The 13,140-nt window shown below is 44.5% G+C and overlaps 1 protein-coding gene across 5 annotated transcripts in view; it reads left to right on the top strand.

The window, feature by feature from the left end:
- The window catches only part of DUSP16 (dual specificity phosphatase 16), a 63,984-nt gene extending 51,863 nt beyond the window's left edge, over positions 1 to 12,121 (top strand). For all 5 annotated transcript variants that reach the window (XM_059845806.1, XM_059845802.1, XM_059845803.1 and 2 more), the window contains 3 exons: positions 3,678 to 3,837; positions 4,523 to 4,646; positions 8,426 to 12,121. In XM_059845806.1, the coding sequence (XP_059701789.1) occupies positions 3,678 to 3,837; positions 4,523 to 4,646; positions 8,426 to 9,584 (1,443 nt within the window). In that variant the 3' untranslated portion in view covers positions 9,585 to 12,121. The remainder of the gene's footprint in view (positions 1 to 3,677; positions 3,838 to 4,522; positions 4,647 to 8,425) is intronic.
- Positions 12,122 to 13,140: the final 1,019 nt, after the last annotated feature.

The following is a 13,140-nucleotide window of genomic DNA, read 5'->3' as shown; positions in this document are numbered from 1 at the left end:
CAGATCAACCTGATGAACTAAAGATGTGAATTTTCATCAGGTTTTATCAAGATGAGCTTATCTCTTCAGAATCTTTATAAGCTTATCTCCAAGTGCCTGAGTAGGGAAATGCTTCTGTTGTTGCAGAACAATCTATTCATGACCTTTTCAGAATACTAATGCTATTTACCATTAATACCTCTGCTGATAATCCTTTATTTAAGAAAGATGCACAGCCACAAATGCTTGATTTCTGTCCTTTAACAAAACTAATGATTCACTTAGGAAAGTCGTAGGACAATTTTAATATTTTTTGCAGATTTCTTTCTAAATGTTTAATTCTGAAAGCATTCTATTTTTTTTTTTTCTTGCAGTGTTGAAATGCTAAAAACCCCCTAGGAGTTCTAAGAGAAAAGTTTGCTGGTTTTGGGTCTCAGTGTGCTACATTGTGGTTATTTTCCTGTGATAGACTGGTGGCATTGCAAGACAGTATTTACTTTTACAGAAGATCTTCCTTGCTCTTTGTCAAAGAGAGGAAAATTGCATTCTAACCTACATAGGAGTGACAGTGTCCTTTCTGAAAGTTAGTGTGACAGAAAGCAATCTGTAGTGTGGTTATGGGCCTGAAGGAGCTTCCTACTTACACCTCATGGCTTGTGCCAGCATTTAAAATGTATAATTTTCTGCCTTCCCACTTGCATAACTATTCTTTTCTTCCAGAACTGGATTTTATTTCCTGGAACAAAATAACATTTTAAGGTGCTATTAATTTTCAGATTAAACAAGTCATAAAATGTAAATAAGCTCACAAAAGAGCATTTACCTTCTTTTCAGAGAGTTGTTAGTATTAGGATTTCTGGATCTTCCTCCCATCGTAATTCACTTTTTCCTCTTGGGTGCCTTACAATGAAGGCACTGTTATGGTTATTACACTGGAGCATGTCACAGTGGGAATGATTGATTCTTCCGAACAGAAGGAAGCAAAACTTCTTTCTTTAGCCTCAGTCTGAAAGACAAGCACTAATATTTTGGGGTGGTTTTCTTGGCTTGCAGATTTTGGACTTTGGCGTCTGCAGCCTTCTTGTTCCATATGAATAATCAATCCTACATCAAAAACCTGGCATAACTGTGATGGCTGGACTGTGCAGCCCATCAGTAGTTATGTTTTAGAAGAAATAATAAGGTTTTCTATTCTTCCCAATTCATCACACACACACACCTCTTAGCTATGTTCTTAACAAACCTGACTGTGGCAGTCCATTTGTTAGTGAAACCCTCAACACCCCCCTCTTGGCACCTGGCAATTCAGGACCCTGCATGTGCTTTGTGGATATTCCAGTTGCTCCTCACTCTCCTTCAAGCAGTGACAACAGGGAGTGAGCTGTTTGGGGTCAGTACTTCAGCCCAGTGACCTAAAGCCAGTAATTGTTTCCCAGGATTTGCTGCTGAAGAGCTTTGGGATCCTGGAAGGGAACAGCTGTGTGGTCACCGACAGTCAAGTGGGCATTTTGGGGATCAGGGGTCTCCCTGGCACATTTAAGATACCAGGAATCCAGTTAGTGCCCTGTGCCAAGAATCCCATTCCCACTACCTCTTCCCTCTGGATAATTCCCAATATTCCTGTATTTCCTTACAGCACTCCTGCTTTTAGGCATGTCAGTGTGTGAGAGTGAAATCCAGGCAAGGAAGGTGCAGCAGCAGCAGCTGTGGAAGGCAGACAGGGCTGGAGGGAGCCTGGTGCTTCAGCTGGAGGACATGAAGGAAGGGAGAGGGGCAAACAGGGATTTACTGGGATTTGTTGATGAGAAGCTGAGCTATAGTAGGAGTCTGACCCAGGAAATTAGCAAGGCAAGAAGCACAAAGAGAACTTACCTTGACACCTACAGCTCTTTTTCTTTCTTCTTTTTTTTTTTTTTATTTTGACCATTGCTGCAAATAATATTTCTGATTATTTTCTTTGCAAGGAATTTGCATCTCCTGTTCCCCTCAGATGGGTGTGTTCATGACATAATACATGTCCATTGGTTTAATGTGCCCACACCTCCAGCCTCTGCATGTGCTGATATGAGGAACTTCGGATGACAGGTTGGAGGAGCAGTTCATTTTGCAACAAAAATCAGCTCCCTAGCTGTAAATTCATGTAAATTTACAACCACTACTGGCTGGACTTTGTGCACTTTCCTCTGAAGTGACTGCAGCTCTTGGTTCTCACTCAGCATTTAATTTATGCATGGATATCCCTGTGTGTGTGTTCATCCCTTGTACACACGCTGTGCCATGAGTGTGGGGTACCAGAGCTCAACGTCACAGGTTAGACTGCTCTGACTGAACAGGACAGAGTTCTGGCTCTTCTGCTAAATAAGCATCTCCCTGTTTCTCCTCACTAAAAGATGTCTATGCTGGCAGAAAGAATTTGGGGAAGAATCAACCATTTGGCTTTGTGCCTTTGTATTTTTCTACTAGTAGGTCTCCAGTTGAAATCAGCAGTGTAAGAATTTTTTCATGCTGCTGCTCCTATGGATTGACAAACTTTATTATATATCTGCTATGAAAGAAAAATGATTAAAACCAGATTTTGAGTTGCTTTCTTTTTCTTAATGTTTATTTTGAGATAAGAGTTTCCATAGAAATCTGGCCAAAAGCTCCCCAGTGTTTATGTTCAGTGTAAGTAGTGTCCAAGCCTAGTGTTGCATGTCACTTACTGCCAGATCCTCTCTGAACCATGGCACTTTGATAAGCATTACTCTAACAGGCTAAATTGCTTTTCTGTGTCAAGATGCTTCCTTGGAGGAGACTGGATGGCTTGTGGTGGAGCCATCTCTACTTTTCCAGTACTTCTTCCATATTTTCTTCCAGTACTTCTTCTTTTTGTACTTAGGTGCCCACTGCATCACAAACTACTTTGTACAACTCTGAATACCATGCATAAGGCAAGATGCAGAAAAGAGGTGCCTCTCTTTTATTTCAGTCATGAAAGCTCACCTTCTTAAAAGCCCAGGTGACTCTTAAATGTACACTGAGTGTGTCTTTGCTTGTTCCTGTGACATTTCTCTGAGAGGCAAGAGGCCTAGAGACTGAAAACTGAAATTGTACATCACAGAGCAGGACTCCTATAAAATGCCACTCAGTGCTGTGTGGAAATGATTTAATTAAAGATCTTAATCTCTTTCCTTGAGGTTTTGAGGGAGTTTTCCACATTCCCTTAGAAACAAGAAACTCCTGGACTTAAGAGGTGACTGCAGGAGGCATCCATTTCATTTCCTATTTCCCACCAATATCTGTGATGGGGCAATTTCAGTCCTAGATATGTGATCTGGAAAACACATATTCAGGTCAGCAAACTGCATGGGGGAAGTGTTTGTTGTCAGCTTGCAAGCTGAGAATTTAAACCAAAGTAGCAAAAAGTTCATTCTCTTGGAAGTGATGCTTCAGAGTAGCAGAAGGTATTCTACCATTTCTTCTGTTCTTTGTTAACTTTATTTTTATGGGATTTGCAGGCCATATGTTATTTGGACACACTGGATGTCTCATTAGAAGTTGTTAAAAGAATTCAAAGCTGAGGAGTTGGCTTTTCCTAGAAGAATGTCCCTTACACAGCTAGAGCAATTCCAACACAAATTTCAGTTTGGTCTTTAGTTTTGTAATGTGCCAAAGGTACCATTTGACTTTTCTAGGCTTAATCTTCCTCTCTTTCCTAGGAGCTGATGCAGCAGAATGACATTGGCTACGTCCTGAATGCCAGCAATACTTGTCCAAAGCCTGATTTTATTCCAGAATCCCATTTCCTCAGAGTGCCTGTGAATGACAGCTTTTGTGAGAAAATTTTGCCTTGGTTGGATAAATCAGTCGATTTTATAGGTGAGTAGAAAATTTTAATGCTCTCTCTCAAACAGTGTTTGAGTTTCTCTGTGAGTCTGCTGTGCTGTTTTGGCTGGAGAAGCCCAGAGTTCTTTCTGGGTAGTGTGAAAATACCCTCAGGATCTATGGACATGATCAGCATCACTTCATAATCACAGGAGCAAAAAGTGGGGAGATTCTGCCACTGCATGTTGCTGCATTACAGAACAAAGACACTTCAGAGCTGCTTTCAGGCAGCCTCGTAGCTGCCTGATGTAAGTCTGCAGAGAGTGGGTTAGAAATTTGGACATACAACTTCTGCCTTTACCTTTGGGAAGTGAACTAGCCATGTCTGAACTGGTCAAATTGTTCCATCATGAATGCTTGCTTTTTACTTGCATATAAAATTAGAAACAATTACCTTTCCCAGACATCTAAATAGGGCTGTTTATGTGCACATTAAAATGAGCTATGCTGTGACTGCAGGATATTTCCTGTGTGTAGTCATGCTTTTTCTATACTCAATGCTACTACACACTGCTAGAGGAAATAAGTGAGTTTTGTTTCAAGCTTCCATGAGATTTGTAATTAGCAGTTCAATTGGAAGCTCTGAATAATTTTCAATAACACTGCTTTCTTTAAAAACTTTTTATCCTGGTATGATGCTGCTGAGTTTTACAGTTGCCAATTTTTTTTTGCCATGTAGAAAAAGCAAAAGCATCCAATGGCCATGTGTTGGTGCACTGTTTAGCTGGGATATCTCGCTCTGCCACAATTGCCATTGCATACATCATGAAAAGAATGGATATGTCCTTGGATGAAGCTTACAGGTAGGGACAAATCTTCCCTTCCTACCAACTCTTGTGCCTGTTGCCCTGTTTTTGGGGTGGATGATAAAAGGTTCTATGACCAAGGGTAGAAGCAGACATTTTACCTGGTAGTTCATTGGCCACATTTGTTTTAAGCATTGGTTTCCTCCAGAAACAAATTAATGGTATTGAATAGATATCACACAGCTCATATTAATTGCCCACTGCAGAATGACCTTTGATCCAAACAGGCAAATACATGGAATGTAAACTGCCTATTCAATGTACATGTCTCGTCCTGCTTCTGGCCAGGACGGGGTTAATTTCTGCAGTAGCCAGGAGAGGCATGGCTAGGACCTGGAGGTTATTCTGTGCCACCTCCTGTCACTGCTGGGAGCAGGGGAAGGGTCACTTCTGAGGCAGGGTCAGATGCTCTGGGGCTTCCACGTGGTGTGAATCATTTGCCTTCTTTCTCACACCCTCTGTCATTACTATGGTGCTGTTAATGTTCATTTTCTAACCTCATCACTGTTTCCAGTAAATTGTTCTTATCTCAGCCCATGTGCCTCCAGCTCTCCTCTCCATCCTGCTGCAGAGGAGCAGTGCATGGTTTGGGAGTGTTTTGGTGGGAGCATCATTGCTGAACCACAGCTGTTGTGTACAAACACACACATGTGTAACAGCATCTTGTGAGCCACAGGGAGAGCAGAGTGGTCAGGGGTGAAGAGAGAACTGGGTATTTAGAGCCACACTTAAGACAAATGCTGGGCTGGATCTCTCTCCTGCAGTTTGGTAGTGCTCACAAAGAGCTGCCTGAAAGTGAAATGCCCAGGAATGGAGAAAGCTTCTTTGTTGCTCTTCAAGTAAATCAAAAACTGTGTGAGAAAGCATTTTGAAGTATCACTTCATTTGGCGTTTGGTAATATTTGTGGAGACCCCATTCCCTTTCCTCCTTTACAGAGACCATTTTTTCTCTTCTGAGGTTGTGAACACTTTCCTACTTGCCAGGTATTTTGGTTGACTTCTTACTTTATTTACTTTAACCAACTGCTTTGTTGTGTTGTACAGAAAATGATGATTTTCTTTTTGCTGGGCTCCCTGGCACAGCTCCCATCACTGTAAGGAGTTATGCAGAACCAGTCTGAGTAATTGCCCTGGAGCAGGGGCAGAGGAGCCCTTTTGGAATCACCTTTGTGTGATTCCAAACCACCATCCCTAAAAAAGGGATGAGGACAGATAGATGAGCACTGGATAATGCCATATGGAGTGGGATTTCCACTGAAACTTTTCTTTTAAGCTGTCAAATGTCATTATGTGTGCAGTGAAAAAACTGCATGTAAGAGGTGCTTTAGCTACAGCCCTCTCCTGCTGTGTTTGGACACTTCCCACGTTTCCTTACTAGAGCCTGCTAGTAGCTTGGTGTTGTGCAGGAATTTTAACATGGAACAGGTTCGGTTAAGAAGTTAAAGCTCAGTTTTTCAGGTGCAGATAACAAACATGAATTACAGTCAGTGTGGACAGATACTGTGTAAGGCGTGAGCTCAGTGAAAAAACCTGCCTGGTCTCAGGCTGTAGTGGCTGAGGGCAGAGCTGTAGAGAACTAAACACTGCTAAAATGCACACACTCCAAGGAACTTCTTCAGGGAGCTCCTAAATTCCTCCATGAAATCTCTGCATTAAATTCTAGTTTGTATCTTAATCAAAAGCATGAACAGAGTGTGAAGGATTAATCCCACTAAGTCTTTTTCCTCTTAGGAGTGAGCAACTGCTGTGAAATTTAGATTATATTCTGTCATATTTCCTTTGATATGGCTCAGGGAGAATCATCTGCAGAACATTTCACTCATTGGTTTGGGATCGCTAGTTGGCCAAGCTTAAAAGAAAAATACTTTTCTCTGAATTAGTGGAAATCATTAGATAAAATGTTTGTCTGACACTATTACAAAAATTAAAATGTGATACTATTACTTGAAGCCAAAGTCAAAGAAATAAACTTTTAAAATCTTTTGTATAATGGACTATTTAACAGAAATAAACATAAGAATTATACATGTTTTCCAATTGGAAAAAATAATACATATTTTGAGATGAAAAAGCTTGCAAAGCTTTAAAACTTGTCAGGGGATCCAGCATGCTTTCCCTACTCTTTTCAGTTTTAAAAATTCTAGTTTTAAATCTGGGACTGCCCAGTATTTTGGAGAGAGAGGAGAAAGTGGAGATGAGGAGAAAGTGGAAAGAACACTTTGTGTTGGGGAGGCTACCAGAACACAGGCAAGAAGGACCTTCCTTTAATAACTAACCCAAGTACAACAATTTTGATTGGAAAAAAATTAACAAATACTATGAATTCCCGGGCAAATTGCTAAAAAACTTCACATCACATGCCAAGAGGACAAACTACAGAGTTTCTCCTGAGGGGGCTCACTAGATTTCTCCATTTGCCAGTGTTACACTTCTTGGTGGAAGTTTCCACTATCAGCTTGTGCAATCTGATATTCCAGGTCATAGTGTCAGCTTGACTACTCCTAGGATTGTTTGTTCTCTGGCAAATTAAAAAAAAAAATGGTAATAAAAAATGCAAGTTTTGACATTGTTCATGTGCTAGCATGTACTCACACACACAAGTACACCTTTCCATTTTTCTCACACTGCTTTTAATGACTGCACACTCATCTTCTGTACAATTCCCCAGACAGATTTTTAATAGTATTTAATTTTCCCAGTGACACATTATATGTGTGTTTGTACTAGATTTAGTTCCTCAAGGTTTCTTTCTTTGTTAATTCTCTTGTCATCTGGTTAAGCATAGTTCCAGGAATGTTTCTTAAAAAAAAAAACACCAAAACCAAAACTGGAGGAGGAGGGATTTGGGCACCTCTGTTTTGCAGCCTGTTAAAAGCAAAGTAGTTATTTATCTGTATTGCAAATCAGACAGGTAGGAAAAAGCTATTTATATTTAACTTTGAAATAAATAATAGCAATCATGTGATACAAGTCTTTTGTACATTTAGAATCCTGGTTCAGCAAAACATTTTCCCTACCATTGCACGTGCAGTGCATGAGTGGATTGGCACACCTGTGCCAGCCAGACTGCTTCCTACAGCACCCAAAAATACCCCAAACAGAAGAACTCTTCCAGGGATTTGGCAATCTGGTTTCCCTGTACTGCTGAACCCCTGCAGAGCTTGAGAGAGGGTTTTTGTTTTAATGCTGCGTTTGCACCTTTCTAGTTTTGGTCACCCCTTCAGTGGTCAGTTATAGTGTGGGGCAGAAATCCCTGGCACTTGCTGGACAAGGTCGGAATGTAGCAGGGCTGTCTGTCCTGCCTGACAATGACAGTAGTGACATGAGAGAGGTGACAGGAACATAGGTGTCCACTCTCTTTAGCACATGGGAAGTGGTCTCTTGGCTAAGCTCAAGCGCTGTTGGTGCAAGACTCCATGAGTTCTTTACTCTGGTCAGAAACCAAGGTAACCAAGCAAAGATCCCAGTGAAAAGGTAAATACAAAAATTATTCACTTGAATCACTTGTGGGCATTGTGAAGAGTTAAAATGTTTATTTCTCCCCACACTTTTTAGCCATCTTTAAACTATAGAGACAAGTGAGAGCATGCAGCAAGCATAATCTTGCTTTAAACTGCATTTTTTAAACTCCATCCTCAAGTTACTTATGCTTGACTGAACCTTAGTCCAAGTTAAGAACAGGCTGTAGACATTCATAACATTCATTGTAGAGTTATCTTATACCTGAGCAGCAGGCTCTTGAATTAATTCTCCCTTTGTTTGTCCCCTCTTACCAGATTTGTGAAAGAAAAGAGGCCAACCATTTCTCCCAACTTCAACTTCCTGGGCCAGCTTTTGGACTTCGAGAAGAAGCTCAAGAACCAGAGCGGCCAGCCTGGCCACATCAGCAAGCTGAAACTCCTGCACTTGGAGAAGAGCAGCGAGCAGGTGCAGGTGCTGGAGGGCGGGCAGAGCAGCCTCTCCCCCAGCCAGCTCTGCCTCTCCGCCGCCTCGGAGCTGCTGGAGCCCAAGCCCACGGACACCCGCGGGCACCCGGCCCCGCTGGAGGACGGCCCGCTGGTGCAGGGCATCAACGGGCTGCACGTCTCCCTGGACAAGGTGGAGGACAGCAACCGGCTGAAGCGCTCCTTTTCCTTGGATATCAAATCCGTGTCCTACTCAGCGAGCAGCAGCTGCGTCACCGCATCGGTGCAGGGCTTCGCCTCCTCCGAGGACACGCTGGAGTACTACAAACACGCGGCTGCCCTGGAGGGTAGCGGCAAGCTGTGCCAGTTCTCCCCCGTGCAGGAGGTGTCGGAGCAGAGCCCGGGGAGCAGCCCCGACAAGGAGGAGGCGGCGCGGCCGCAGGAGGCCCCGGGCCCGTGGCCGCTGGACAGCCCGGCCGCACGGCCACACGCGGGCCGCGCCGGCGGCAGCGCGGCCGCGCCCCGGCCCCTGCTGTACCCCCTGCACCGCAGCGGCAGCGTGGAGGACACCTACAGAACGAACTTCGTGTTCGGGCTCTCCACCAGCCAGCAGCACCTGGCCAAGTCCGCCGCGGGGCTGGGCCTCAAGGGCTGGCACTCGGACATCCTGGCCCCGCAGCCGTCGTCCCTCACCAACAGCTGGTATTTCGCCGCCGAGTCCTCGCATTTCTACTCGGCCTCGGCGGTGTTCGGGGGCGGCGCCGCCTTCCCCGCCTACAGCTGCAGCCAGCTGCCCTCGGGCTGCGAGCAGCCCAGCGCCGTGCGCCGCCGGGCCCGCCAGGCCGACCGCGGCGACTCCCGGCGCAGCTGGCACGAGGAGAGCTCCTTCGAGAAGCAGTTCAAGCGCAGGAGCTGCCAGATGGAGTTCGGGGAGAGCATCCTGTCGGACAACAGATCCAGAGAGGAACTGGGCAAAGTGGGCAGTCAGTCAAGTTTTTCAGGCAGCATGGAAATCATTGAAGTGTCCTGAGGGGCGGAGGCTCGTGTGACTGTGGCAGAGCTGCTCCCCCGGCATGTGAGAGGTCCCTGTAAATCTGAAACTTTGGGTAAAGAGGTGGGGGAGGGAAGAACCGGAGGCTTTGCTGGGAGCCAGGGAAAGGTTGGTACTGCAGGGAAGTGACCACGGCCTCTCCCCGAGGAGACCAGGGTTGCTGCTGGGCTTTTCTGCTCTCCTTTCCAGGAGAAGGGTAGAACATTTCACAGACCTTTCCCTGTCAGAGGAAGCAATTCTGTGCAATGGATTGCCCATCCTTTCAGTGGCTTTTAACAAGGAAGCTCTCTTGGTGTCAAACCCTTCCTCCTCTGCTTCCACTGAACCATGCTCTTACCTGTCAGAACTAGTTTTGTTCTTCCCTCCCCGTGCCCCACGTCTTCACCAGTGCACCTTAGCCCTGACACTGAGCCAACCTCTGGAGGGAGACCTTTTTCCTATAAGAAAAGGAGACTGGGAGCGATTCCAAAGGCCATAGGGACCGGTTACAGCAAGGCTGGTCTGAACACACCGTTCAGACAAATGTAAATACTGGTGTAACTATTGTTCTAATGAATAGGCTTTAGGTGATTCGCTAGAGAGCTGCTTCAGAGAAAAAAAACCCCAGTACCTCAAAAACACATAAAATAAACTAGGGCTTTATGGCTGCCACATGCTGGTAGTGAGTTCATAAACAATGTGAACAAGTAATGACTGGCCACGTTTAATTTTTTTTTTTTTTTAAAGCTGTCCACGCACAAGTGTTTCAGTTGGCTCAGCAGCAATTCTTAAAAGAAGATGAATGAACCATACTTAGGACTGTTTCCCCCGGTCTTTTGATAAAGTATTTCTATTTTTGATACTAAGGTGGCTTCTGGGAGAGGGGTAGCTGCTTTGGCTTCTAAGCTATAAAGGAGTAGAGCTACATGCAAGAGAAGTGGCTGGTACGAGTGGCCACAACACACTTTTCTTGCCCATTAACAATTCAATTGCTGAAAAACAATTCAATGTTTGGGGTTTTTTTAAGGTAAAAATGAGCTGGGGTGGGCTTTTGTCCTTAACTGAGCAGTTCTAGGGTAGAACTGCAGATGTTTAAGGCTCTACCACGTCCTCACCCTCTGTACCTCAGGGCAGACACCTCCATCTCGAGGAGGTGTCACAGCCCTGGTTTCACAAGAGATGAGGCACAGCCCTTCTCATGTTTTTAACAGCTGCTTCCCCTCCCACCTTGGCTGCTGCTCACCTTGGGCTCCGTGTGCACATTGCCATGAGGTTCATGGTCAGCAAAGGATGGTACCAGAGCCACTGTGTAAAGCTGCAACCTTTCTGCCCCCAGAGCCTTCCCCAGCACCCCTCAGAACACCTTGAGGGTAAATTCTATTCTTTTGTCCCATTTCAGTGCAGGCAGCTGAAAATTGTAGTAACAAATAATTAACCCTGGTCAACAGCTTTAAAAAAAAAAATTGTCAGCAGCAAACTGAAGCCCTAATTCAAGTCAGCAGCTTGGGTTATGTTTGGGGTTTTTTTACTGTAAGTTTAGCTAGTTTGTGACTCAAATCTCAGGTTTTACTATATTGAAAAGTGGAGAAGATTTTTGTCATTGTTTTGTTTTGTGGCTAGGATGTGACTTTAATTTCCTACAATGGACCGTTGAAAATAGCACTGAAAGCTACAGCATTGATTAACTTGATCCTAAAAAGTGCAAAAGGCACAGAGAGAGGAGGCACCAGGAGTCACTGAGCCCAGAGGCTCTTTGTGCTGCGTGTACAAGAGGCTGGACAAAGGGCCTGGGCAAGGGAGAGGCTGACATCACCCTGGACACTGTGTCAGGTGCTGGCTGTTCATTGAACGTGCTGCCACTTGTCTCTGTTTACATCTCCAGTGGAAGTGATGACATCACAGCTATTTTCAGCTGTGTGTGTGTTTGCCTGTGTTAACAGCTGAGCAGGGCTCCTCTCAGCCACGTTTCAGGAAAAGCGGGTGGCTTTGATTTAAACCAGTGAATGGGAGTTAACATGTATCAATCCCTAGAGGCAGAAATAGATTCTTCCTCTTTTGTGCTTCCTCAGACATGTGTGTTCTCCCCTTCTTTGTATGTTTGGGGTTGGTTTGGTTGATTGCCTTTTGAAGAACTGAAATCTGGTCTTGTGGCTCCTCGTGATTCCCAGTGTGTTCTGGATGAATCCAAGGTGTAGGCTCAGTACTTACAGGGGGCAGGTTCCCATAGGAGGAAGCCTTAACCCCACAGGGTGGTGCCATGGCTCATATCTGAACTAGAGTCCTGTCCCTGAACAATACTGGAAATGGTTTGCAGAAGGCTGAAAAGCAAAGTGGAGGATGTGAGAGAGAAAAATGTGTACATATTCACAATGAATATAACGTATGGCATTTGGTGTGTGGCATACTTGGCATGTTTGGTGTATGGCAAGCTGGTGAAATGGTTCAGAGAGATGTGAGTTTCTCATCTTGTTGTGTCATGAGCATTACATGTATGTTATGATGAAATAAAATCAGAAATGGTACCTGTTTATACAGAAGGCTGAGGAAGGAGTTGTGGAGTGTTGTACCTGCAGCAAGATGTCCTCCCCCCAGCAGCCAGGAGAGCAGGGGCCTTGTCCTTTATGGGACACCCCCTTCCCTGCAGGTGTGGTCATGAATGACAGGAGCAGCTTTAGACCACTTCTCACAAGCAGTGGTGATTTTACAGCAGCAGTAACCGTTTAGGGCTCTTACCTGTCCCTGATTATCCCCCTTCTTCTGCTCCACTGATAAGCAGCGGTGGCACTTGTCTGCATTAACACCTTCCACTGTCTACTCCAGGTGTGAGTAACCTGTTCCCCAGGCAGCTGGGGTGGTCTTGGTGAAGCAAGTATTTCAAATTGTTGAAGCTACCCCGAATGAACCCCATGCTTTTTTCCTGCCTCCCTCCCATACTACTTATTTGAAGAATAATTTAATTACTCGTTTAAATACTTGTTTTGACTGATGCTGTCAGTCTTGAAGAATTCAGAGCAAGTTCTGCTCACTGAGACTGGAGCACACCCCCCACTGCTGTTTCAGAGAATGGCTCACACAAATATAGCACAGATTAGAATTAGAGAGGGCTGCCACAGTTGTGTCCTTAGAGGAGAAAGCTGTGAGTTTATGTAACAGCAGCTTCAAACTCAGGCGCAGTAACAAAGCCTTTTCTTTTGAGAACTTCAAAGCACAATCCCAGAAAGGGAAATGCAAAATCGTCAGCCTCTCTAAAACCAAACCATCAGTCAGAGCACAAGGAACAACCTGTGTAAGTTTCTGTGCTTATTTTTTACAAACAATATCTAGCAGCTCCTAGAGAACAAAACAAGAACCATGCAAATTCAATGGCATCATCAGCTGCTTAGCCTACACAACAGGTTGACATGACAATCTTCTAAGATTTAGCTGCTCATTCCACTCTGAAGTCCACTTCTGATTGCAGTAGCTCTGCTCCCTCAAATTCTCCCTCAAATTCTGGTTTTTTTTGAAGCATTCACTTCACCATTCCTCCTGCCTGCTTTGCAGGACTTGCTCTGCT

The sequence above is a fragment of the Haemorhous mexicanus genome, chromosome 5 (assembly GCF_027477595.1).
Source record: "Haemorhous mexicanus isolate bHaeMex1 chromosome 5, bHaeMex1.pri, whole genome shotgun sequence".
In the NCBI taxonomy this organism is placed as follows: Eukaryota; Metazoa; Chordata; class Aves; order Passeriformes; family Fringillidae; genus Haemorhous; species Haemorhous mexicanus.
This window is presented reverse-complemented; position numbering and strand designations above follow the sequence as displayed.